This window comes from Cyanistes caeruleus, chromosome 18, assembly GCF_971803275.1.
Source record: "Cyanistes caeruleus chromosome 18, bCyaCae1.hap1.1, whole genome shotgun sequence".
NCBI classification, from domain to species: Eukaryota; Metazoa; Chordata; class Aves; order Passeriformes; family Paridae; genus Cyanistes; species Cyanistes caeruleus.
Genome location: NC_141718.1, coordinates 5,120,013 through 5,146,397, shown reverse-complemented (window position 1 = coordinate 5,146,397; position 26,385 = coordinate 5,120,013). Strand labels below are relative to the sequence as shown.

Sequence of the window (26,385 nt, the reverse complement as noted above, 5' to 3'; positions counted from 1 at the left end):
GCTCCCGGTCTCGCTCCCGGTCTCCGCTCCCCGGTTCCGCTCTCTCTGGCCCCGAGTGCGGCGCCCGGCAATGACGTCACCCCGCCGGCAAGGGCGGGAGGGCGCATGCGCCCCGGAGCAGGCCCAGCGCGTTCTGATTGGCTGCGGACGGGTGAGGTGTGCGCTCGCGGGGGCTGCGCGCTCTCGGATTGGCGGCACCCGGCGCGTGCGCGCCTCCGGGCGAGGCGCGAGCGCGATTGGGCGCGCGGGCGCGGGCGGGGCCCGGCTCGGGAGCGGCGCGTGCGCGGAGCGGCGGGAAGATGGTGCTGATCAAGGAGTTGTGAGTGGGGGCGGCGGGGAGCGCCGGGGGGCCGGGCTGGGGGGAGCCGCCACCGGGACCGCCGCCACCGCCGCCAGCGCCGCCGCCGCGCCCGCCGCCGCCCCGCCCGGGCCGCGCCCCGGCGGGTCTGCCCCGCCCGCCGCCGCCGGGGCCCGCCCGCACCGCTCGTGCCGTGTGGCCCCGGGCTCGCCGCTTCCTCCGGGGCGCGGGGCCGCTTCGCTCCTCCGTGCGCCGGTGCCGCCGTCACGGGAAAGGCCGTTGTGCACGGCGGGGACGCGGCCCGGAGGTGGCGGGCGCTCCCTGCCCTCAGCGGGAGAGCCGCGGCCCCGCACCGGCAGCTCCGCGAGCTCCATCCCGCGGGGCGCGGCGCGGGGAGGCGGCGGGGCCGCGGCTGATTGCTCCCCGTTTTCCTTAGAAAGCAGCTCGGATGGCGGTGGCGACTGGCCCGGAGCGGGGCCGCAGCCCTTCCCTGCTCCCGGTTACCTGTTGTGGGGGTGCCGGGAGCCCCACGCCACTGGGTGGATCTCTCCCGTGGGGTCTCCGGCCAGCCAAACACAAGCTGGTTTGTTTGTCTGTCCCACTTTCGGCTGCTCACTACTTCAAAGTCCAGTGACTGTAGCCTCAGTGGTAGTAAAGGTAATGTGTAGGTTCAAAAGTTTATAAACAGATTTAGCATAATGCAAAGTTATTATGACAGAGCTGGAAGTAGATCCCAGATTTCCTGGCTCTTTTATGCGGATTCTACCATCTTCCATCCCTTGTTTTTCCTTTAGTAACCTGGAATTGAACTTTACTTGGGTTTGTTGTGTTATATCCAAAGCCTCCCTGTCACAGAGATTACTGAAGAGAAAACTTGAGTTGGCTCCTTTTGACACTTTTTTCTTGAACATCTGTGTTACATCTGTTATCTGAGGTGAAGCCTAATGATTCATTTTACTGAATTTTCTCTTTTCCTCTTTCAGCCGAGTGGTTTTACCTTGCTCAGTGCAAGAGGTATGTCCTGATCCTCCCTGCTTTATTCAGACTGAGGGGTGGGAGGGGATTGTGTGTTAGAAATGTGACCAGCCTGAGTCCAGACGTTCCCTGTGCTGTTGCTGCACTGACAGAGATGAGTGACGCAGGTGTGACCCTGTTCTGATCAAAGAATTTCCAAGGAAGCAAATGCAGCACAGAGCATTCCACTGCCAGCAATACAGCTGTGCCTTGTGGCAGCACTTTGCTGCTGATCCAGCACTGAGGGACTCCAAGCCTTTTCCTGGAGCCACAGGTGTAGGAATTGTCTTCCCAGATCTGAAGTCAACAATTTGAATGGCACTGCAGTACGTTTCAGTGGGAGTCACGATAGGATGTTTGTCATGCCAGGGTGTTGGTCGTGCTTCTGAGGGAAACATTACACTTGTTCCATAGTGTGGGTTCCTGGGTCCTGTAAGGGCAGCACTGAATTGGTTGAAAGTGTGAATTGGGAAGGCTTAGAGCTGGATATCGGTCACTCCAAAATCTGTAAACTCAGAATTGATATTTCTTGGTGCAGCAAAGAGCAACAAATACATTTAGCTCTTGGGATAGGAAAAATGAAGTTATGATGTGCACCAAAGTGTTGGGTTGCTGTGGAACAACCTGGGTGTAGACCTGGAGTTTGTGAGTTGCAGAGATGTGTTGCAAAAAAAGTTGTCAGAGTTCACTATATATCTTTTATGTGATGCATTTTACTTTGCTGATAACCTTTTTTGTACTACTGAATTGTCAGAGGAAACAGCTAATTGTTTTTAACATGTTAAAAGTTTTGGCCAACTTTGGTGCTAACATTTGTCTTCTCCCTTTTCAGTATCAAGTTGGGCAACTTTATTCTGTGGCAGAAGCTAGCAAAAACGAAACAGGAGGTGGGGAAGGAATTCAGGTCTTAAAAAATGAGCCTTATGAACAGGATGGCGAGAAAGGACAATACACTCACAAAATCTATCATTTAAAGAGGTGAGAAAAGCCTTGATGCACGTTGTAGTCCCTTGGTATTAAGCAAGAAATGTTTAAAGGTGAGGGTAGCCTTCCATTGTTTGCTGTTCTTGGACACTTGTTTGTGTTTTCCTGCCACTTTGTAATTTGCTGAATTGTTCATGGGTGCTCTGGTGAGTGAGGAAATGTGAAATACAGTGGATTTTAAATATGTGGGATAGTTGTCTGAGACAGCTGAGAGAATTGTGCTTGCTTGCTCTAGACAGGAGTCAGAGATGAGTGGGACATAAAGTTCCTGCTGCAGGTCAGGAGCTGCTTGCCAAGGAGCTGGAGGTGAGGGCTCTGTGCAGTGCTCTTCCTCAACAGGTGTCTTTGCTGCTCTGCAAGAGGAAGGATAGCACAGCTTTCCTTGTGATCACACAGCTCAATTACCTTATTATTACCTTTCCTGTTTATTTCTTAATCTTGTCATGGTCTGGAAAGTCTTTGAAGTTCCTTTGTATTTCACTGGAGGTGACAAGGTACCTCATAACCCCTCAAATGCTTGGGTAGAATGTGCCCTTCTTATTGGAGTGGAAAGAACCAATGAGGAATTTCAGCTGGTGGGATTTTAAACACATTGTCCATCTTTGTTTCCCCAGTAAAGTCCCTGGGTTTGTAAGGATGATTGCTCCAGAAGGCTCCCTGGTGTTCCATGAGAAGGCCTGGAATGCATATCCCTACTGTAGAACAAGTGAGTCTCCCCCATGTGTGTTCTTTTGTTGGTGCTTTTATATGTGAGACCTTTCAGAAACAATTGTATCTAATAATGCTCTGTGTTTTCTTTTCCTTTGCATTGCACTGCATTGTGTTTTCCAACGACACCAGTTGTGACAGTGAGTATTTGAAATCCTACCAGTGATATATTGGGGTTTTTGGGGATATATTTTGTCTGTTACAACCACTACAATTGTCTGGCTCCAGCCTGTCATAATGTGCCTTGCTAGGACTCCTGGTGCAGGAGCTCCCTGTTACTTTATTTGTCTGCTCATGGCTATAATTAGAACTGTAATTTGTCAGAGAAATTATTTCATTTTCTACGTCTTCTTTTATGCCTTTAATTACCATTACAGATGCATAATGTCTGTCCTTGTAAGACATAATGCTAAAAAAAGTGGGAGGGAAAAAATGACATATCAGAGGCTCCTACACTCCTGAAGGCAGGAAGTGCAGTGAAATGGCATCAGTCCCTGCCTGTCTGAAATGCTGTTGCTATAAAATGAATTCCTGCCTCAGTTAAAATGGGGTAACTGGGAATCTAAATGGATCAGCTCAGGATTTGGGTTTGTTTCTTTATGATGCATGGGAGGCACATCATTAAGATTTTAATGCTGTTTTACATGTTTTGGTGACCTGCTTAATGAAAACTTATTAGTTAAATGTTAAACTGCTTTATCTGCTCACTTGCAAACACTGTTTAGATTGTTACCATGTGGATGTGACACAAGGAGTAACAAGTGAGTTTGAACTGTTGAGCTTGACTCATCCTGGTATCAGTGCACACAGGTGTGTGCCCTCTGACTTCTGGAATCAGCAGGGTTCTCTCATGGTCTTTAGATGTACAATTTGGTGGCAGCTGGACCATTATGATCCAGCTTTATGATTGTAATTGTACTGTACAGTAACATCTAACTGCAGGACTAATAATTTGAAAAATTACTTGAACATTGAGGTAAAGAACTTCAGGGCTGAGGAAGCAGGACAGCAAATGGCAGGGTTATTTCTACTGGTGTGCACAGGTAGAGCTGGATTTCTTAAACTTGTCTGGTTTTAATTTGGTACTCACTGCTCTAGTTCATGATTATCAAGATTATCATGTACCTATCTCTGTAAGGTAAGAGGGCTGTTTCTCTGGAAATCTCAATAGGTTGTGTTGCTAGTCAGGGATTAGTAGTGGTATCTAAACTTAGAGCAGAGAGGTGTAATTGTGCTTCTTGCTTTTAATTCTTACAGAATGAATACATGAAAGATGACTTCTTCATAAAAATTGAGACCTGGCATAAACCAGATTTGGGAACAACAGAGAACGTGAGTTGGGGTTTGGATACCAAGCCTTAGTGCAATTGTACAATCAGTACAGATAAAGTATTTTATACCTGGTGGTGGTGGATAATTACTGCATAAAGCAAATGTCTTACCAATGAGTAAAGCAAGAAAAGCATTTTTCAGTCTTTGCAAGGTGGTCAAGCTGTCTCATCTGAGGAGATCCAAGGACAGGAGGAGTTTGGTTTTTATGTTTAGAGATGCTTTTCAGCAAATCATTTTTTTATTTCATGTTCTTTCACCGTGGACATTCTACTGAGAGTTAGGCTGACAAATGTATTTGAAAACAGGTTTCACAAGACCACTGGAGTTAATCTGTGAACACTCTGTAGTTACATATTGAAGCTGCCTCCGTAAATTGTCCCAACTACTGATGTTCTTGTTTTGCTCCAGACAGTCAATTTGGTTCATGTGTCACTTCAGGAAGATTTTGATCTGTAGTGATAAACATTTATAAACCATCCAGAGAGGAGCAGTTGTCAGTCTGTTGCCAGTGCTTGTGTGAGCTGTAGCTCTGGATGTGCTACACAAAAGGGAGATTGTTCTTGGACAGCTCTGCTGGCTGTAACTGGGTTTAGATGTGCTGGACAGATCACAGGTGAGGAGTTGATTCCATCCTCAGACCTTTGCACACCCTCAGACTACACCTGGTCCACCTTCAAGGCAGTCCTATGATTCAGGGAGCCTATGAGATCAGTTAGGTTACTGAAATCTGTGTTTTCCGTATCTGTAATTTTTACACCTTCTTTCTAGCTTGAAAAGTTAATGCAGATTATGGAATAGGTAATGGTTCTAATTAGAGCTTGATTTCATTAGTGCTAACAAATGTGACAGATGAATACTGCCTAATCTTAAATCCAGGTTTCCTGAATGCACAAGAAGTGAAGGCTTTGTGCTGGTTTAAAATTGATTAGTGAGTGATTTAAACTCTAATTGTGGAGATCGTTCCCCTTGAGAAGGGGTAGGTTTGGAGAATGCTGCCTTTACAGCATCCTGAAAAGCTCCCTGTCACACACATGTGCTGCACGTGCACATCACTGTGTGATTCCCAGCATGGCAATAATTCCTCCTCCTTGTTTGTTTTTTGCAGGTTCACAATTTAGATCCAAACACATGGAAGAGTGTTGAGGTTGTCCATATTGACATTGCAGATAGAACTCAAGTAGAACCAGGAGTAAGTAAATGTTCTGCTGTTGGGTCTGGGGTGTAGCATGCAGCTGATTCCACTTGTGCTTTGTGTTGATAGTGAATGAGCTAAAACGCAGTGGATTTCACCCAACAGAGACATGAAAAGTGTCTTGAACAGAATCATTCATTTGTGTGCCTGCCTTACTTCTTTGGTTTTACTGCTGATTCTCTCTGCAGATCTGGGGCTGCTGGGGCTGTTGTCTGGTTTGTTAAATTGTAACAGCTGGACTATTGGATGTGTAATACATTTTAGACAGTAGGGAGATGGTAGGCACTCACATGGAGACTGTGTTTGCACAATAAATGTGATTGTCAGACTCTTTATACTGTTTAACTGTTGCTTTCTGAAAGTAGATACTTGGATATTCTACATTTTGGGGAGAGGACTTCTTTGCAGGAAGTCCTTGGAACTATTTTCAGTACATTATCCTCTTTTCTTTCTTTCACATATTTGACCTACAGAGTATCAAAACTGAGTGCAGAATAGTCTCATCCAGAGTCTCAAGTCTCCTCTGATGTTTCCTTTTCATTAGCTTCTAACACCATTTCCAGTTTTAGCAAATACTTTGAGCAAGTATTTTCAGATTTAAAATCACAGTATACCCCATTCTTGTGTAGGAATGCTTTGGATTAATTTTCACCATGTGATTCAAATTTTTATTTCCATTACATCTCCCAGAAACTCTGTTTTGCTAAGTCCTGACTTCATTAATCAAAGTCTGGCTTTGTGATTAAACTCTTAGCAGACACTGGTAACTCTGAGCTACTTGCAGACTGACATCCTTGCTGTTTACCTGTTTTCTCCTTAAAATTAGACATCAGGAATTCTCTGGACCGACACTTGGAGTCTCTTCTGATACAAAAGTCTGCAATTTCTGACCTTTGTCTTCTCTCTCTTCACTTCTTAGGAATTCAGGAGAGACACTTTCTATTTGTGCTGATATCTTTATCAAGTTTAGGTAATGGAACTTGAATTTTATTTCTTTTTCTTGGAAGTTCAGCTACATCATAACAAAATTGCCAAGACTGACATGCTGGCTTTGTGCCTTCAGAGAAGGCTGCTGGTCTTGGAAAGCAAATGTCCCCAACAAAAGCATCACCTGTTTTCCCTGTGTTCTATTTGTCCAGATGTTCTTTTCCTGCAGTTTCTTTATCTTTGTTCTGTGATATTCAAGCAATCACCAGTTCACTCTGTGGGGTCATGTTTGAAATCATGTGCTTTGTATAATTTTGGAAATTTTTTTTGTTATGATGCTTTTTTGGGAATTATCATTCTAAGTGGCTGGGTGACATTTTTTGGTCTGCTTCATTTTTTAGTGAAAAGGAATAGTCAGTGTTTTCAAAGGAGAGTTTTATTTGTACATTTATCTTCTCAAACATAGTTTTACCTGGAAAAGCAGCTCAAATGTATGAGCTCAGGTAACAGTAGAGCTGAAAGAATGGTGCTACATCTATAAAATCCAGCAGTGTTGAAAAAGTTTTCATGTATTCAAGTTACATCCTTTTGTTCTTGTGAATGAACCTTGTCCACCCCCCTGTGGGGTTGTAGTTACTTTAGCTTAAGAGCTACAATCAGCATAAATATGAAAATACAAATTTCTTTAAGCTACTGATGGTGTGCATGTGCTGACTCGTGCTCATTTAAGTATGTATAGAAATAGTTTGGGTGACAGCTGTGACTTCCTTTAGATACACATTTAACTTTGCTTTCTCTTAATCATCTCCAGCATGCAGTCTGTCACTTTATGTTGTTTGTATATAAGAGTGGCTTCCCAGGAGAGGAAGACTTTTTAAAGTGTAAGCAAAAATGAACACTTGATTAACATCAGAGGAGGCTGTGGTTTTGGAAACAATTTGCAAAAGAGTAGAGTGTAGTGAAAACAAATTGAAATCAGGTTTATAGCTATTTTTCACAATGAAAACATTAAATGTCTTGTTTAGGTCATAGTGGATCTTTATTACTTGAAAGAAAGTTCTAAAATTACAATTTTATATGAATCAGCCAGATTGCACATGCCTCAAGAGTTCCGGGACTTCTGTGTGCTGTCCATTTTTTTACAGTGTGAGGAAATATATTGGAATATAGGAATTGCTCTTCTGTAGTCTGTAAGGAAGTGTTAAAAGATTCTCAAGTTTCAGAGCTTGATAGGTGGATCTCTCCCATTTCAGACTTAATTTATCACTATAGGCAGCTAAACAGCTCCACCTTTTTAGTGCTGAACCTTGGCATCACCATGCAATGACACATCCCATGGGACAGCCTATCTGTGGATAAATGTGATGTGCTTTTAATTTTATGCCCCTCTTTTCCTCCTGTCCTGGGTGTTTATAAATATTCATCTCTTCCAGCCTCATTCCTGGAGACCTTTAACTCCCCGTTCTGGGCACGACAGCACGATGTGCATCCCTGATAACCAGGCTGGTTTCATTCTCATTTGAACCTTGGCATTCTTTCAAAGGTGATCTCAGGCAGTGGTTCCCCTGATAGTGGTTCTGTAGCTGCAGGACTCTTCGGGAGATGGGAGTGATTGCAAGACATTTTTTATTAAAAGCCATTTAGCTAAACCTTCCTTAAACACACAAATGCATGTCAGGGCAGTGCATGGTGGTGCTGGTGACTCAGTTATGGGAATCTTGCACTGAGTTGAGAGTATGACATACTTGGATAAACCTGATTTTAGTCTTCTGTTGTGCTGTCAGTGAGCACTCACAGAGCTGTGGGTGATGTTGGAGGGAAGTACTGGTAGGTGTTTCTTGCCACAGGATATGAATGTGAGTTTTTTGCTCGGTAACACCAGTGGTATGTACATTCTCTTGCTTAAAACAAGAGAGTAATACAGTATTGAGCTGGAAAGCCAGAATTAGTGCCCACTTACCTAGTTAGTGTGATGCCACTCCATGTTCAGTTCCATTTTCATGGGTTTGCAGATCAGGCATCAGACTTGTGTAATTTTCATGATAGGTTCTAAAAGTTTTCTCAAAATCATTCTGTCCTATATATATGCTTTGAATCTTTATACCATTTGATAGTGAATCATGAGCTCTCAGGAGCACTGTTATATTATAAAGAAGTGCCCAGGTGCTGGGTTTGTTGTGATATTTATTGTGTGTAGTTCACGATCTCTGTAAATCATTCTTTATAATAGATGGTTGCATTCATGCATATTATATTGAGAATTTGAGCAAAAACTGCTTGTGAAATGGTATTTGTGTGTTTCTTTGAAATAGTTTTGCTCCTCTGTCTTGTTATGCTGCTGCAGGCTGATGTTTGCCTGTCTGGCTTTCCAGAGGGCTTCAGGGGTTTGAGCTGTAGTATTTGCTCCAGCAGCTGCCTGTTTTTCTTCCTAAGAAGGACTTGTTGTTGTCAGGAGTTAAGCTCTTGCTGCACAGATATTTTCCTTAAACTCTGCAAAGAACTGTTGTTTATTTGTACTTTGGCTCTAGTCCAGTCTTCTTCCCTGCATGCTTGTAGGATTTGTGTGTAGAGAAGAGTTCCTACAATGCTCTCCTGTCCATCTAGGCTTTAGTCTATAAAGAAATTTTTCCTGTCCTTAACAGGATTTGGCTTAACTGAGTTCTAAAAGGTCTTGGATCAAAGCTTCTGTCTCTAGCATAGAAAACTTTCCCATGACTCATGTATTTTCTTGGAATTTCTGTTTTCACTCCTACATTTTATTCGTGGGTAACAGTTTCTTCCCCAGTGTTTCTAGCTGTGGTTATTTTTATGTGGGTCCTAAATGCAAGAGCACAGTTGGTTTTTACCAGTGTCCCTGTGCAGTGGGAGGTAGGATGGCTGGTAGCATCATTGTGGGGACTTGAGTGTCCCTGGGCTATCCAGACAAATCATTCCACTCCATAAACCAGGCAGATCAAGGCTGCACATGTAGCTCAGGTTAAATGCCTCATGCCTCACACCACTACAGTGAGCTCTGCCTTGGCAGGATGTTCACACAGTGGAAATAAATTCAGGGTTGTCTCAGTGCAGTACCTGGTTTTATTTATAAAATTGGCAATAAGATGTGGAATTCTTGTGTTTCTGTTTGGCACGTTGCTGACCCAAACCAGCAGCAGTTCTGCCAACAATTAGTTATATAGAGCAAAATTGTTTATCCATTGCTATAGCTTGATTCACTTCAGTGTCTTCTATCCAGTGGCTGAGTGAAATTTTTAAAAGGCAGTCATCATCAGTAATTTAAAATATTCTCTGTATTTCTGTAAAAACGTTTTGCTGTAGTATTTGCATAGGTATCTTAAAGGTGATTTAAATGTAAAGAAGATGACTGTTTTTCCACACAAGGATTGTTAAAAAATAATTTTTTAAAAGTGTATCACATTGAGCCTTCAGGACAATGCAGAACCAGTGGGTTGCAGCTGTCCTCTCCCACAGTGTTTGGAAATAACTTGTGAGGTGAGAAGTTGGTCTCAGACACAGCCAGTGGCTCTGGCTCAGTGCTCAGTGAGGGAAGGGACAGGAGGGGACTCAGGGCTGGATTTTGTGTGCTGCTGTGTATTTGCTCTTTGTGATATCTGTGGAAAGGACACATGCTTTATTACAGTAAAATCGTAGATAAGTGGGTTTCATTAAAATTCAGGTGACAGATAGGGCTTGCAGTCTTTCTGCAATTATAATAATTCAAAACTTTAAATGTTTAAGTATTGCTGTGCAGTGCTGGTTCCTGGTTCCTCAGGATCTGAGGCAGGGGAAGGCTTGTCAAGCACCATGGCAGCCCCTGCTGAGGTTGGCTGACTGTTGTGTAGGTTCTTCAAACTAGAATTTTGTTTCAGTTTAGAGGGAGAACTAGAGGAGAGTCCTGGTTTGTGGAAATTCATGAAACACTGATTAGCAATGAGATTGAAATGTCTTCACTCCCTTGGCTGCTTCTGTGAAATATCTGCTCAATTCCTAAAGTATATGTTTGAGTCCTCAATATGGAAGTTTGCCTGAATACCTAGTATTCTAGACAAATTAGGGTTTTTTCAGCCTATTTTAATATGCAGTGTAGGTAGATATGTTAAAAGAACTGGGAACAATGGAGAAAACTGAGGAGAAGAAAGTGTATATCAGCTGGTGTTCTGTAAGTGAAATCATATTCCTCTGAGAGGACTTCCTGGATTTTTCAGCTCCATTTGGCTTGCAGTAGGTTTTTGTAAATGTCAGAATGTCTGTGAAAGCATTAACAGTTAATATGTGTAGCCTTGCTCTGTGGATTCAGAATTGAGTCTAGAAGTAGCCTTTGTTCCTCTGGAGCTGAAAGCTGATGTGGTCTTCAGCAGCCAGGAGCTGCTTCTCTTGGAGGTGTGTGTTTCACTCCGTGTTCTGCAGATTTTGGCTTCACTGAAACTTTATTTAAAAATGAGACATTAAACTCTGCGAAACTTGGGCTTTTCTGTGGCAACTACCAAGCCTTTGTTCTGCTTTGAAGCAACTTAAATTGTTACAGTTGTGTTGTGTGGGTGTAATGGTAATCTTGGATAAATGTTTTTTACGCACAGTATAAACCTTACTTGCTTTCACTGAGGTCAGAGTTTTTAATCCTTTCTTAGTTTCCGTGCAGCATCTTTATTAAATAACCATTTTCATACCCCTAATCAGTAGAATTCAATAAATCCATCTGTTGGAAGCATTTGTCCCTTTCAGCTCTGTATCCATTGGCTTTTCCCCCATGCAAGGGGTGAGCAGAGCTGTCCACGGTGAGGCAGCGCTGTGTGGGCTCTGCCCTGGCTCAGGCTGGGATCTCAGAGTTTCTGATTGTGTGAGGGAGTTGTTTCTACCTTCTTCCCCCCTGTTCTGCCTCCCCAGCAGTGGCCATGTGTTGCAGCCTGAGCAGTTTTATTGTGCTGCTTGTTGAATTAATGCCTTCTCCTCCTCTCAGGGGTCACAGACCCGGTGGGACAGTGCAGATGTCAGTGTGCACAGCACAGGGCAGCCCTGGAGAGCTGTCCTGTTGGGAGCAGGGGTGATGGAGCCATGGAGTCAGCCTGGCAGCTGTGCTGCACCCACCCTGCTCCAGAGCACTCAGGGAATCATTTTGGCAGCCATGAGCAGAAGCTTAACACAGTGGGATATTGAATCTGGTGGTGTTTTCTGACTCTCAGAGTGTTTTATGTTACAGGACTACAAAGCTGATGAAGATCCTGCATTATTCCAGTCAGTTAAGACGAAGAGAGGACCTCTGGGGCCAAACTGGAAGGTACTAGGAACTGTTGTTCCAGCCTTACAAAGTCTTTATCATCAGAAGAACAAAGTTCATGGTTCCTTCACAGCTTGACTCAACTTCTTTTGAGGAACCAATTTCCTGTGGCCCAGCACATCCCCCATGTGCCACCTCAATGACACCCCAGCAGCAGCACAGAGCTTGCCAGTACCCCCTGCCAGCCATCAGAATCTGTCCCAGGAGAGAATGGGCTGTGTGGGCCACACCAGAGGTCCCACAGGAATTGAGCAGCCCACTGCTGTGCCCTGGAGTGAATGACAGGGAGCCTGTCAGGAGCAGCCCCAATTTACTGATTAGAATGTTGTTTTTCTGGAATAATGCTTAGATTTCTATTTTATTATCATAACAAGATAGTTAAGTTTAATTTACTATAAATTAATTATCATATTTATAATTCTAATGCACTGATTAGAATTATAATTTCTAATAATTATACTTCTGAAGTAATTAAACTTTATTTCTATTACCCCAAACAGAAGGAGTTAGCAACTGATGAGGAGTGTCCCAAAATGTGTGCTTACAAATTGGTGACCATCAAATTTAAGTGGTGGGGATTGCAGAACAAAGTTGAAAACTTTATACAAAAGGTGAGTATTTCTGCCTTTTGGGGCTGTGTTGATGTGGGGGTTTGAGCAAGAGCAGTGGTGCAGTTTCCTATTGCTTATAGCCAGGGTATTCCTGTCCATTTCCCCAGCCAGTCAAACCCTTTGTGTCTTGGTTTGCTGCAGGTGGGGCTTCACTAGTATTACCAGAACAATTCTCTAGAGAAAAAAAGTCTTCTGGAAGTGGCTGTTCTGGTTTGGCTGCTGCCGTTTTGGAGCTGGAACAGATTTTAATAACATTCTTCATAATTCTCAAGTAATGTGAATGGCTGAACTTTAATGAAACTTTTTTTGACAGTGAAATTTGTTCATTTTTTTTCCATGTTAAAGCATTTGAGAAATGAGGTGAATTTAAGTTGGATCCAGGGGTGTGAGGTGGCTGAATCTGTAACAGTGTGAAGCAGCAATCACTTGAAGATTTTAACTCTTCAAACTGAGCAGCTGCTATCACTTCACCAGCCTCTAGCAAGTCCTACCTGTGATCTAATGCTTGTTTATCTTCTTAAAGCAAGAAAAAAGGATATTTACCAACTTCCACCGCCAGCTGTTCTGTTGGATTGACAGATGGATTGAACTGACTATGGAGGACATCAGGAGAATGGAGGATGAAACCCAGAAGGAGCTGGAAGCGGTAAGAAAGCTTTTTTTTTTTAAGGCTCAGATGTGCTACAGATTTATCTGTGCAGAAACTGAGGCAAGCTGTGTGATGTCCATGCCTGTGTGTGTGTTTGGGCAATTGCTGGTGGGCACTGTGGCCCCTTGGGTGCAGCCCCATGTGCTTCAAGCTCCTGCATTTGGAGCTGTCACGCTGGAAGTGGCTGTAATGTGAGTACCTCTGATGTCATTAGATGCAGGATGTCTGTCCTGACTACCTCTGTGTTTATGGCACCACACCCATTGCACAAAGTCCCATTCAAGGCCCTTTTGTCACTTGGTGGTTGGAGCTCAAAGCTGTCTCTGTCCTGTTCCATCACATGTCTTGCTTTGTTTCGTTTCTGGTCATCACTAGATCTGATTACTTTTTCTCTTCAAGCATGTTTTCGAGCAAGTTTGTGTCACCTGTCAGCTGTTCCACTTCTGATTAGCACACCAAACCAAAGTTTTACTTCCAAAAAGAAAGTCAGTAAAATCAGCTGAGACTGTGTCAGTTTTCCTGCTTCAGTGGCTGTGAGGACCAGATCTGTGTGGCCTGATGTATCATGGGCTGATGTCTGGGAGAAAATTTAGGGCACTGTCACTTCTCCTTCCATTCAGATGTAGAGGACCACCATAGGCTGGGAAGGATGCCTTCTTCTGTAGGGTCTTTCCAGAACATGGCCTTTGACATGAACTTTTCCCATGTTAAATCCCACTGGCATTTTGCAGCTTTTTTGCAGTTCTTGGATTTGCAGTTGTATTTCCTTCCCATTTTGACAATTGCTTCATGCCCCAAACCCACTCAGGTTACCCAGACAGTTCCAGTGTCTTGGTTTTTCCAAGGCACAATGTGTCTTCAGCTACAACTTGCTGTTTGCATGGTTTGACCCATTCCAGACACCTCTAATCTGGTTGCCTGAGGCTTCAGACCAGCTGTGGACACATTCTGTGGTCTGTGCCTGGTGCATCTTTGCTGTTGGTACCAAACCAGCTGCAGCTCCTCCCTCCCCACTCATGTTCTGCAGGGACTTTCCAAACAGTGTGGAACAGCCTGTGTTGGGATGTTTCCTGGGTTTGGAAGAAGTATTTCTTCTTGGTCCTGTGCTGAGCTGTAGCACCAAATGCTCTTTTCTCATAAGCTGAAGGGTTTGGGTCAGCAGCCCCAGAATGCACTTTGGACAAGGTTGATGTTCACTCACTCTTGCAAATCTTTTGCTCTCTTATGGACATTTGGGTATTTTTAGCCGTTGTTCTATCAAATCACAGGGGTTTCTTCTTGAATTCTATTTTATGCCTGATCCTGTTCCTAGAGCCACCTGTTCCCAGGTGTCTGTGAAGTAAGGAAGCATTAACAGCTGTCCTCTCTAAACTGATTTTTGCCAGAAGGGTTCCCTTTTGCACATCCATAGTTCTTCATTTGGACTGAAGTAGACTTTATCCATTTTCCCTGAGCAAGGGTAGTAGTGGCAGTGAGGAGTGCACACCAGAGATGTGCTAGAGAGAGGCAGCAGAACCTGACACACCCATGTGCATGATGAAATTGTTCCTTTGTGTTCTGTGGATGTTTTGTTTCACAATTCTCACTGGTAAGTAGCTCCTTTTAAATTTTTTTTCCAAAATATTTGCTGCTCTTTTAGTTCTCACCTTAAGTCAAACCCAGCTCACATTTGTCTCTGGGTGTAACATCTATCCTCATTCTTAAACATCAAATGTACTTACTTAATATTTTCTCATTTTGCAAAGGCAAATTGTTTTTTGCAAATAGCTTGCTGTGTAAGATGTTAGTGTCAGGAATTTGTGTATTTTTTAAAAAGTTGGGTTGTTTTGGTTATTTTTTTTTTAAACAAGATAAATGTGTGATGTTACACTAACCCAGATTTCTGTGGATATTGTGAAATGTGAGAGGAGTGGGGACCTGCTGTCTTGGGGTTTTTTCAGTTGTTGCAAGAGGGGTATCTACAAACACCTGCAAACAATGTAATTTCCATGGCTTTGTGGTGCAGTGCGTTATTGGATAACCTAAGGGCAAAAATGTCACTGCCAAATAATATCAGTGCTAGTTTTATCTAAAATAATTTGTCATCTGGTTTCATATTCAACTACTCCATCCACTGTGCTCACCAGTAAGTGCCATTACATCCCCAGTACACCACAAAGAGTGTTTTATGGCCAGGACCTCTGGGAAGTGAGTGCTCAGGGATGATGTGCTCAGTGTGACACAGATGCCCCTGTCCCTGCAGAGTGGTCAGGAATGGACAGGGCTGCCCTAGGCAGTTCTGTGATGCTGAGAGCCAAACCAGGCACAAAGCAGGGCTGGCAGTGCATGTTCTTTCCCACACAGTGTCCTGGTACTCTTCCCCTTCTCATGAACACCCTTTCTTCCTTCTGCTCCGAGCTGATCTTTATCTGGATTCTGTGCACATTCCAGTTCTTTTGTTGCTCCTGTGCTTCATCTTCAGTCGATTTTTATAGTCAGGATCTCTGCTTTTGTTACTTTCTGTTTACTCTCTGAATCCTCATCAGTGTTCTTCCAGAGTTCCTCTGTCCCAGTCCATTTTTTTCTCACTGTTTATGTTTCACTTGGTGGATTCTGTCTCTGGCTGCTGGAGATGAGAAGCACCTCTGCTCCATGAAACATGCATCAGCTCACTGCAGAGTAGGAAAGCATCTGGTCCAGCCAAAGCCCTGTGACCAACCTCTCTCATGCCACACTGGGTATCCTGAGCAGTGATTCCATGCTGGAGCATCGTGGGCTTGGTAAAAATTCAAGCGCCATTGTTTACGGCTGCTCTCCAGTTCCCAGGTCTCCTTGCCAAAAAGAAATACCATGCCATAGCCAAACCCCCTGAGCTGTAGCTGGTCCTGGCCCTGGCCAGGGAGAAGCAGATCCTGGCCCTGCAGGTCATTCCTTCTCTCATACTAACCACGGCGCGGCAGGTTCTGTGTGTGGAGCTCACGTTTTATTTCACTTCAGATGCGTAAGAAGGGTTCCGTTCGAGGCACTTTGGCTGCGGACGTCTAGAGGAGTTCTCTGTAGGTTCTGAGGCAAAGCAAGCTGTGTAAGTCAACTGCTGGATGGAAAAGGAGGAGAGGGATTAATGTTCTTTTGGATGGGAATTGCTAGCAGAAATCATCTTAATGTCCACATGACCCATGTGGGCCTTACCTTCCTCCTGCTCGGTGTGGTGACCAGCAGGTGGGACTGACCCACGGTGCCCAGGACACACCAGATGGGCGCTGATGCAGGCACTGAGGCTGGGAGCAGATTGCTGCAGCGTTGGCCACCTGCCCTGGTGCCTGCTGCTCACCCAGTGCAGGCAGCCGAGGTGTGGGATGTGCTGCTGTGGCCCTGGCGCCCGCCCCTTCTGGGCAGCAGACACGCCAGCATCGCTTCGCTGCACACGCAGTAGCAAAGTGATCTGTGGCCTTGGTCCACGTCACTTAGGGAGGCTGTGGAGCATCACCTTCCAAACACGTTCAGTTCTTGAAATCCAGTTCCACCCAGTCTTTATAGACACTGAAGCGTGTCGGAGCTGTTGGTGCGGGAGCAGCTTCTCCAGGAGTTACAGGAGTTAAAGGGCTGCTGTTCCTCACAGGGACGGTAACGTCCCAGCCCGAGGGTGCCAATCCCGCTGCTGTGCGGGCTCCCCAGTGCAGGGAGCTGCTCCCACCCCTGGGGGCAGGCCCTACCCAAGGGCAGCTCCCACTGAGATTCCCTCAGGAGCCGGCATTGCTTTGGTGCTGTTCTGAGGCCCTGTCCTGCTTTTCCCTGCAGATAATCTCCCTGCCTGTTTGGAGCTCTGTCTGGAGAAGCTGCTAATGCAGAAATTTCTCTTCCTCTCTCCACAGCTGCGTAACCAAGGCCAAGTGAGAGGAACGAGTGCTGCCAATGACGAGTGAGGCCGGACGGACGCCGGTGCCGGACCTTGGCTGTGTGTGTGGGTGCATGACTCTGTATATAACTACACACACACATGCAGACAGAAGGGGTGGTTACAGTGTCTCCGGGTGCTATACCTGTCCTAGCAAAGATCCCAAGGAAACTGCTTTCATTATGTATACCCCAAGCAAATAAAAAATCAACTGAGTAGTGTCATTTAAAGGATGAATTTTGCTAACTGGTATGTTCATGAATGTCAATACTGGACCAATTTTTGCCCTACTTGTTTCCTCTCCTGTCCAAGTCACTCTGCTCTAACTTGCCCATCTCTCATTGTAAAGGAACACTCAAACAAGTATATTTCAGTTTTATGTCTTCCCTATGTGATGAGTTTTTGGAATAGGAACAATGAATGTATTTATAGCTATTTATTTCTGGATTGTCATTATCCTCTAGTCAAATCAGAAAAAAAAAAATTTCTATTAGTGGAAATTGGAAGACTTTTACTGTTGAATAAGTTTAACCCAAACTTTACCCACTCACTGATTTAAAAGAAAAAAATCATGTTTTATTGGACTTTTGTACATTGAAATGCTAACAGTTTTCTTCATTAAAATTGGCAAGATTAAGGAAAAATGGCTTGTGATTTATAAAGTAATTTGCAACTTGAAATTTTCCAGAAGCTGCTTTTTAGGCAAATACACTACAGTACCTGTAGAGCATTTTCCAGTGTATCTTAGGCTGGGCAGTGAGGACAGGGTTAGCCCTTCCCTCCAGAAATACTCCTGCCAGTGCAGTGGCTGTTTTCCAGAGCTTCCCTTTGGAAGCCATGCAAGCATTCTGGATTTCACACACAGCAATGGATTAAAATTGTGATTTTAGCTGTTTTAATGTTGGAAATACACTTTGGGAGATGTAGACTTCCAGATATGATGACAGTTTCAGTTGTAGCCCCTGACATGTTTCCCTGCTGTCTGTGGGAGAGTGATGTGTGAGAGCCCCTGGGATAACAAAAACTCCATAGGGAAAAGGTGTTCAGCATGTTTAAGGAACTATTCAGAGCACATAACAGGGGGACATTATCCTAATGCTTGTCAGATCAAAGAAAAAGTATTTTTAAAAGCACTAGTTAGATAAAGATCTGTTAATGCCTGGTTTCCTCCCAGCACCCTTGGCAGGGCAAACCTTGCCTGACTTCCTAGGAGGGATCTGATTTCTGTTACCATCAGTGACAAAACATTCCTGCACTGGCAGCACGGGCCAGGTGTGCTGTGCACCTTGTCCTGGTGTCACTGGCACTGCCACACCTGCCCAGCACCGGTGCCTCAGCTGAGTGCTGCACTCCCCCACCCTCCAGCCCCACAGTAACGTGTTTGGTTTCCTTTCTGGGTTAGTTCAGTGGTTATTTGTCCTGTACCACCAGGAGGTTGGGTTGGTAAATGCAGAGAATGGCACACACACAGTTTGAAGTCCCCCTGAAACCCAAGGGCTCAGGTCTCCTCCTCAGTGCTGGAGTTCGTGTCCTGCCATTGTTAATGTGTTCCAACGCAGAGGGAAAGAGGCTCTGTGACTTCCATGGATTTGGACTAGTTGTGAAAATTTGAGAGAATCTTGTAGTGAATGTACAATGTTTAGTTTCCTTTGGCAGTCTCTGGTGCGACTGACAAGTAAAGCAGGCAATGAAATTTAATTAAATAAATTTGATCATAAAAAGCTCTGTCTCTTATCTCAGGCACTCGCATTTTGCTCCTGAGCTGGTGTTTGGGGTCCCAAAGGCTGCTCTCACCTGGGCACTCGGGGTTTGGTTTGGGATTCCAGGCTGAGTAGCACCTTTGATGCTCCTGAGCAGGGAGGACTCTGTGCTGGGCTGGCAGAGGTGGGAGCGGGCAGGAGGAGGGGCTGCAGATAGGAGGTGCCTCCCATGGGGCACCAGAGGTGCTGAGGGGCTTCTGGTGTCCCTCCCCGGCTGGTCCATTCCTGGGGTGGCTGAGCCACCCTCAGTGCTGGCTCTGGGGCAGGGCTCTGCCTGCTCAGGTTGTGCCATCACCTGCTGCAAATGAAGGCTCGTACAGCTCCTTTGGGAAATGCAGAGTTGAATTCTGTCTTTACTACCAGCTTGTTTAGCTTCCAGATGGTGAACCTACAGGAAGCAGTGGAAGTGTAACGTAGTTTTGATATAATGGATATGTAAACGTGATAGTTACTCACTGCAATAGACTGCTGTGAACCATATTCCAGCAGTAACCTTTGAAATCCATCACTTGGCTTTACACAAGTGTGATCTAAAGGGGATATGCAAGGAATTTTCTTTTTTTCTTGAGGATTTTTAATCACTGAAGAAGGAGAATGATTTCTGTCTTTTACCTTTACATGTAGACTGAGAAATGTCAGGGAAAAAAATCTGCTGAGATTTTGGGTCTCTTGGGATTTTCCACTCTCAGGCCTTTCTAAATACTCTGAGCAGTCTGAAAATGTCCCATAAGACAATTTAGTCTGCATTTCCAAGCCTCAGTCGATTCAGCCGTGTTTAGGAGCTACATCATGTCCTTGAAATGTGGTGCTGTGGTTTTATGGCAAAATCTGAGGCACAAGGCTGTTGCTGTGGTTTTTATTCAGTTGATGCAATTCAAGAGTCTTCTCCTTTGAATTGTGTCTTGATAAAGTCATTGGGAAAAGATTTTCTTTGAAGTTTTGTAATTTTTAATGAAAGACTTTCTACTTGCTTGAATTGATATGGAAAATGAATTTTAATCAAGAGCATATAATTGTCAGGAAGCAGAGATTATCCAGAGTGATGGCTGCAGACATTCCATTCCTGGGAGCCTCCTCTTCTCCTTGTTGCCTGCTGTGGGCAGAATTCAGTGTGCAAACCCTACCACAAACAATGTTCTGGCATGCACAGTAGCTTCAAAGATTATAATGATAATATGTCAAGCCCAGATTTTGGAGGCAGATTTTCAATTGCTTCCACCTGAGGCATCACCTGAATGAGGACCCTTAATGTGAGTTAAATGAAATCCTGCATTGCTGTCCCTGTCTCCTCAGCAGGGGCTATTTGAGGTCCCAGCCCTGGCAGTAGAGCCAGGAGGGTGCCTGGTGGGAGGGGATGTGGTTTCTTTGCAGTGCTCCTGAAGACAGTGGCTGGATGTATTTCTGCCACTGCCCTGTGCCTTTTTTTTGCTGGTATGCTGGTACTTGTTCTGATACTTGTAGTCACTCTGTTCTGGTGCTCCTTTGGCCATTTTTGCTACTTAAGCTGTATTTTTTAAAAACCTCTCAGCAGGCACCAGCACAGCCCCAGATGTGCTGCTGTTACCCTTTAGGGACAATATCTGCTGTCTGTGCTTCAGAGCAGCCTTAGACTTCTCATTGCTATAAGAACAGTAAGCCCTAATTTAATTTTAAAACTTTATTCCTCAAGTTGGAGACATTATTTATTCCTTTAATTTTTCTCTCTAAAATTACATGGCTTTCTGATTTAGAATTGCATATCCAAGACACACAAGATATTAGAGGTATTTGTTGAACCTGTACTATAGAGCTTTTCCAATCCCAGCTAAAATCTTGATATGCTTATTTACCAAATTTCTGTTTTATAAACTTGGCTTTAGCACCCTCTAGAACAACACCTGATGCTGTTGCTTCTTTTACAAAAGGCTCTGTCTCCCTGTTTCTCACACAGAGACACAGTCCAAGGTAAATTAAAGGAATGTGATTATCAGGACTTCTGAAAAACCCAGTAGTCTCTGGCTAAACTGTACCATAAAAAGAACCGAGCTACACCAACATGGGAAGTCCCTGAAAAAGGCTGGAAGCAAAATGACCATAATTGAAATCTGAAAGCAGCAACTTCATAAAGAAGTAAGCGAAGAGGCGGCTCTTTGTAAATGATGATCTAAAAAGTGTTCTGGGTTGTGAGACCTCATTTCAAATGTATTCATTAAATAATATTTGAATCATTTAACAGTTTGAACTCTACTGCACTGCTAATATCTTCAGGGGATTTTTTTTTTCTTCAGTAACAAAGGTGCCTTTGTTCCCACTCAGTGCTCGGGCTGTGCTTTGGATATTAGTTGGAAACCTGATCACCCGACATCACTCCGAGGCTGCGAGTACAATGTGAGTCGTCTGCAACCCGGATTAAATCAGGCCCTTTGTACAGATTCTGAGGGGCCGTGATGGTGGAGGAGCGATGCTTTTGGGCAGCAGGAGATTGTTAACCCTTTGTGCCTCTGGCGGGGAAATGGGAGGTTTTGGGGCAGGGGCAGCCAGACAAGCTGTGTGGAGCAGCCAGGAGTGCCGGAGAAATTCCTGCTGGAAAGCAAATAATTGTTTAAGTGGGACAGGTGAATTCTTGCTGCCGGACCTGGTGCTCGCTGCCTTGGGATGCCTCTTCACTACCGTGTGTGGGCTGGCACACTTGAATTAAATTGGAAAAGTCGGGTCTGTGAGCCAAGGTTCACCAGTGGCTCAGAAATGCACGTCATGCTGTTAAACCTTATGAAGAAACACGATAAATAATAAACACAGCAGCAGCTTTGTTTACCTGGTGGCAATAAAATTCTGGGCCCCACGGTCTGGAGCATCCCGGTCGCTGCAGGACCTGTTCTCCAGCAGAGCCAGCGTGTCCCCCGGGCACGGCCGGAATGGGATGGATGGATGGATGGATGGATGGATGGATGGATGGCAGGGGACAGCAGGGGACAGTGGCTTGCGGGGGATGCTCAGACACGCAGCCCTGGGGGGGTTCTCCAGGAGAAGCCAACCCGGTCCCCAGTGGGGACCTCCTGAGAACTGTGACTCCCAAACCCACCCCAGCACTGTCCTGACATCGGCGTGTGGCATCCCAGGGGACGGCAGGATGAGGAGAGGAAGCACCAAGAGTGCTCTCCTGAAGCTAATACTTAGGGGAAATTAAGTCATCAGGACTTTATAAACACCCTCTGGCTCTCTCCTTTCACAGTAATTCAATTTATAAGATGATGAAAAATGAATTAACTTTGGTGGTTTTCTGGCATCACCCACAGTGAGCCAGACTTTCCAGATGCTCAAAGATTGTTCTTGCTCCACCACGTTTACATAAATTCCCACCTGGTTCAAGTTTAGGGAAACAGCAGAACAAAGTTGGTCACACAAACTCCACCATAAAACACTGAGGAGAGTTAAACACCGATTAGCCATAGAGAGAGGTGCCATTTTGTTATTTATGTTTCACTGAGCTATTTTAGGAAACATAAAACTTTTACTGTTCCTGTAGCCAAACTAATTCATTACTCTATTTCTGTTGGGCTGCATACATATATATATATATATATAGGTGTGCTGTGTATATATACATACACACACACACATATAAATATATATTTTACTTTTTTTTTATAATATCTTCTTCCCGAGGAAATGTCTGATCCTACACATGTGTTTTAGAGATGGGAATTTAAAGGGAAAAAATAAAAGTCCAAGAAGTGAACTGTGCTATGGACATGAAAAAGTTGCTTTAGGGTTTTCTATGTTTTTATTAATGGACACTCTAAGTGTTGTATGATTTTAGCACTGTCCTGTTTTTTAATTATTCAAATTATATGTTCAATCAAAACATATTTTTGGTGTTCATTATATGTACACCAAAGCACCCCATGTGCTGTAAGAGTTTTCACCTAAGTGGCATAAAGGGCACACATTAAAATGGCAAAAAAAAAGAGCTGTTTGCAGCAAGGAAAAGTCTACTGATATTGTGAAAATATCATGAAACATACTGAGGAACCTGTAAACCCAAACAAGAAAAATACACAGCTTGAAGCTGCAGTCATGTAAAGGAACTAAAACCAACTGAACCAACCTTGCAGAAGAACCAAACAGGAAAATCCCTCTGAAGGGCTGAGTTCTGAAATTGTTGTTTAACCCTATGGGAAATGACTGAGGTGGTTTTAGTCCCTTAACTCTGTTTATTCAGCTATGCATTTTTAAAAATGGGAAGAAGTAAAGTGTCTGAAGGAATTTGGTTCAATCTTTCCAGAACCCACATTGTTGGTAAAACTAAGCATGAAATTCTTACACTGGCAAGGTGAACTTCCTGGAAACCGAATGCAAATCAGGTTTTGCACATGAAATTGTCTTTAATCTCAATTACAAACCAAGTCACCTCCAGACACTCAGGCAGGGAAGGACAAGGCGTGGCAGAGGTCAGATTGCTGGAAATCCCTACATGTTTTTTTTTTAGCTGGTGCCTCCCAGCTCAGCAGTGTGACTGTGCTGGCAGCAAATCCCTCTGAGGCACCATGTGCAGAGCAGGTCTGCCAGCTCTGGGCACAGCCTGAGCCATGCTGGGCCCTGTGACCTGCCCAGAGCCCTTCCACACCCAAAAACGCTTCTGTTCTCAGGAGCTCACTATCCCCTGTGGAGCAGCACCTTCCCTCGGGAGCTGGCTCTGCGCTCCCTGCACTCACAAGCTCACCAAATGATTTTACACATTTGCCTCCTGTGTCCCTTCCACCACCACGTTCGCTGTAGTTTGAGAGACAGGAGATACAACAGTTTCTCTAAACTGTACCAGGCAGAAATGCTGAAAACTTCCCTGAAAATGTCAGCTGCCAGATTTGGAGACCTGTCCTTCAAAATATTACAATTCCTTTCACGGAATATCCCTGCTAGGAAGGGAAACCCCTGCAAAGAGAAGACCTTCGGCTCTTTTGTGACGTGGCTGTTGGGAGCCTCTGCTCCAGGGACAGGGCCCATCTCTGGAGCCTCTGTGACACGGAGCAGGCGCTGGTGGCACCACAGAGGACAAGGGAGTGCCTACAACCTGGAGCTGCCCTAAAGACAGAACACCTTTGGAGAGCTGGGAGGGCAAACACCGCAGAGAAGTGAGCTTGGGTTCCCTCCATGTCAGTGTTTAAGAGGTTCTTGCTAAGGGCTGGCTGAGCTAAAGTGTCTCGAGCATATGGGCTTATTTTGTGCAGTTTCTGTGGTGGTTTCTTCGTTAGATTTTCAGTGGTAATGAGCCCACACAGTAGATTGCTGCAGGGAGAAAAAATCATTCTGAATAGGTTTGCTGAATAATTATGAACTCAGCTGAACTCTTACATTTGCTTACTAATTGTATGGTCCGTGATGTTTTATGTATGATGCATTCATTTTGTTAAAAAGGAATTTTTTTTTCTTTTTTTTGCTGAGCAGCAACTTTTCTCAGTGCAAGTTAAACTGACACAGTGGAAAGAACTGGATTTAAGTCTGATGAATTGATGTTGTTTCAATTATTTTTTTTAAAACATCAGTCCCACTATTTGGTTTTCAGAACTTGCAATATGAAACCCAAAATTGTGCTATTGTCTGGAGAGTTGAAATAAATGAATCCCCTCAACTTTGGATTTGGCAGGCACAATTACTATTGTTAATTTAGAAAATAATCCCCAGCAGCTACAACTATTTAAATAATGCCTTTCCTTGCTTCCCCCAAGATGACCAAAACGCCAAGAATGAAAGTAAAAATATGTTTTATAAAACACACTTTTCACTGCTTGGTCTGATTAAGAGTCTTCCTTCTCCTTGGCTGGGGACTGCGACCCTTTGTGACACAAGTGACCTGGCAGTGCTGGCCACAGCCCAGGGCCACGCTGCCATCAGCGCTCCCAGCCCCGTGCAGGACACCAGGAGCTGTGGGGCAGGTTGGCAGCCCCAGAGCACATCTCAGGTTAGAAATGAGCTGGGCCACCTTCCCATACGCACACCACGGGCCAGCAGAACTCTGCAGCTGGTATCCGACCTTGCCATTCCAAGCAGCTCACTGTTTTTAGTGTCAGAATACTTAGGCTGAGATTATTTCCATGTTTGCCATTGTCCAGCTATAGACACCAAAGTCCGCAGAAGGAGTGGTGCTGGGCGAGCTGGCCCAAGCCATGGGTGGGGATGAGATCTCCCTCTCCAGCGAGACTTCTCCCTCTTCCCTCTCCTCCTCATGCAGGAGGCTGCGGTGGCTCCGGAGGGAGCGGGGCTGAGCCCTGGTGCGGCGCACGGACTCGAGGTCCGGGGTGCAGCCCCCGGGATGACATCGCCGCTGGGCTCAGGGCCGTTCTGTGCCCATGGGGAGGAGAGGCTCGGGAGGCAGCGGCGACATCCCGGGGCGGTGGGCTGCCCGCCCAGGGCCCCCAGAAAAGCGGCAGGACGGGCCGGGAAAGGGAGTGGCGGCGGCGCCGGTGCCCCAGGACGGATCCGAGCAGCCGCTCCCGGCGACTCCGCCCGACATCCCCCGCAGCCGACCCTGTCCTTCCGCGGGGAGGAATGCTAGCGGGTCCCGGCCCGGCCCGACTGCCCGCCGCCCGGGCGGAACGGGGGCACGGACCCTGGGCCCGGCGGGGACACGGAGCGGGGACACGGAGCGGGGACACGGAGCGGGGACACGGAGCGGGGACACGGAGCGGGGTCTCTCCGCCCGGCAGGGACACGGAGCGGGGGCTCGGAGCGGGGACACGGAGCGGGGTCTCTCCGCCCGGCGGGGGTGCGGCGAGCGCCGGGCGGGCGCCAGGGGGCGCTGTGCCCGTTCGGAAGAGCCGCTCCGACGGCGCGCACGCAGGCGCAGAGGGGGCGCGACGGCGCTGGGGGAGCCCCGGGCGCGGGGCCGCCTCTGACCCGGAGCCGCGCCGGGTGCGGGGTCCCGGCCGGCGCAGCCGTCGGTCCGGACCGCTGCCCCTACGCAGGGGCCGGCGGGCTCGTCTCTCCCTCCGTCCCTCCCAACGTTGCCGCCGTTCCCGTAGCGAGGACCGAGACATCCCCTTCGTTCCTTTGTGCCGCGGTCGCGCCGCGCGTGCTGCTTTTTCCACCCCGGTGCCCGCCCCGCAGCTCCAGCCCCGCGCCCCCCTCTTCCCCCCTTGTCACTTCGCTAAGTAATAATTTCCACGTCCAATTCCATTTCTTCGCCACTTCTGAAATCTCCAGGCCATCAGCAAGGAGGATAGTTCACATGAAAACTAATTACACAAAATCAATATTTAATCACAGCGCAGCATCCTGATCCTGCAGAAAAAAATCCCGTTAAAACTCTCCTGCCATATACAAACAGTCCTCAGCCGCTTATTTATAGATCTCATTTTTTTTTTGGTGGGAGCAATATTCATTACTATTTCTTTAAACTATCGACATGTGCATCCGCGAGCACCTGAAGCACCGTGTCCCGCCGGCGATCTGTGGGCCCCCGGGGCTGGTGGGTGTTTGTCCCTCCGTGAGAACGGGGTTGTGACTCCCCCCGCAGCCGCAGCGCCCGCTCCCCGCTCGGCTCCGTGCGGTGCCCGGCCCGGGGCGGGCCGGCGGGGCCGCTCCTGTTCCCGGGCTCGGGGCTGCCGGGCGTGTTTCGCCCCGGCGGGCAGCGCTGCCCGTGGTTCCCCACACCCGCCACTTGGTCCCCAGCTCCAATGCCCCCCGCCCCGCTCCAGGGCCCCGCTCCGGGACCTCGAGGCACCGCGCACCTCCCCGTCCGCCCGCGCTCCGTGCGCCGCGGGAGCAGCGGCGCCGCCGGGCACG

General features: G+C 46.2%; 1 protein-coding gene and 1 long non-coding RNA gene across 2 annotated transcripts; both read left to right on the top strand.

Annotated features, from left to right (window-relative positions):
• The first annotated feature begins 217 nt into the window (after positions 1–217).
• On the top strand, positions 218–17,508 carry PITPNB (phosphatidylinositol transfer protein beta). The gene is made up of 11 exons (XM_086856002.1): positions 218–319; positions 1,282–1,312; positions 2,145–2,290; positions 2,911–3,002; positions 3,137–3,144; positions 4,262–4,336; positions 5,442–5,525; positions 11,653–11,730; positions 12,231–12,341; positions 12,865–12,987; positions 16,842–17,508. The coding sequence occupies exons 1-11, from the start codon at positions 300–302 to the stop codon at positions 16,890–16,892; spliced, it is 819 nt and encodes a 272-aa protein (XP_086712128.1). The 5' UTR covers positions 218–299; the 3' UTR covers positions 16,893–17,508.
• Positions 17,509–19,907: 2,399 nt separating this feature from the next.
• LOC147649890 (uncharacterized) lies at positions 19,908–21,417 on the top strand. The gene is made up of 2 exons (XR_015277757.1): positions 19,908–20,055; positions 20,555–21,417. It is a non-coding gene; the product is annotated as an uncharacterized LOC147649890 (long non-coding RNA).
• The last annotated feature ends 4,968 nt before the right edge of the window (positions 21,418–26,385 follow it).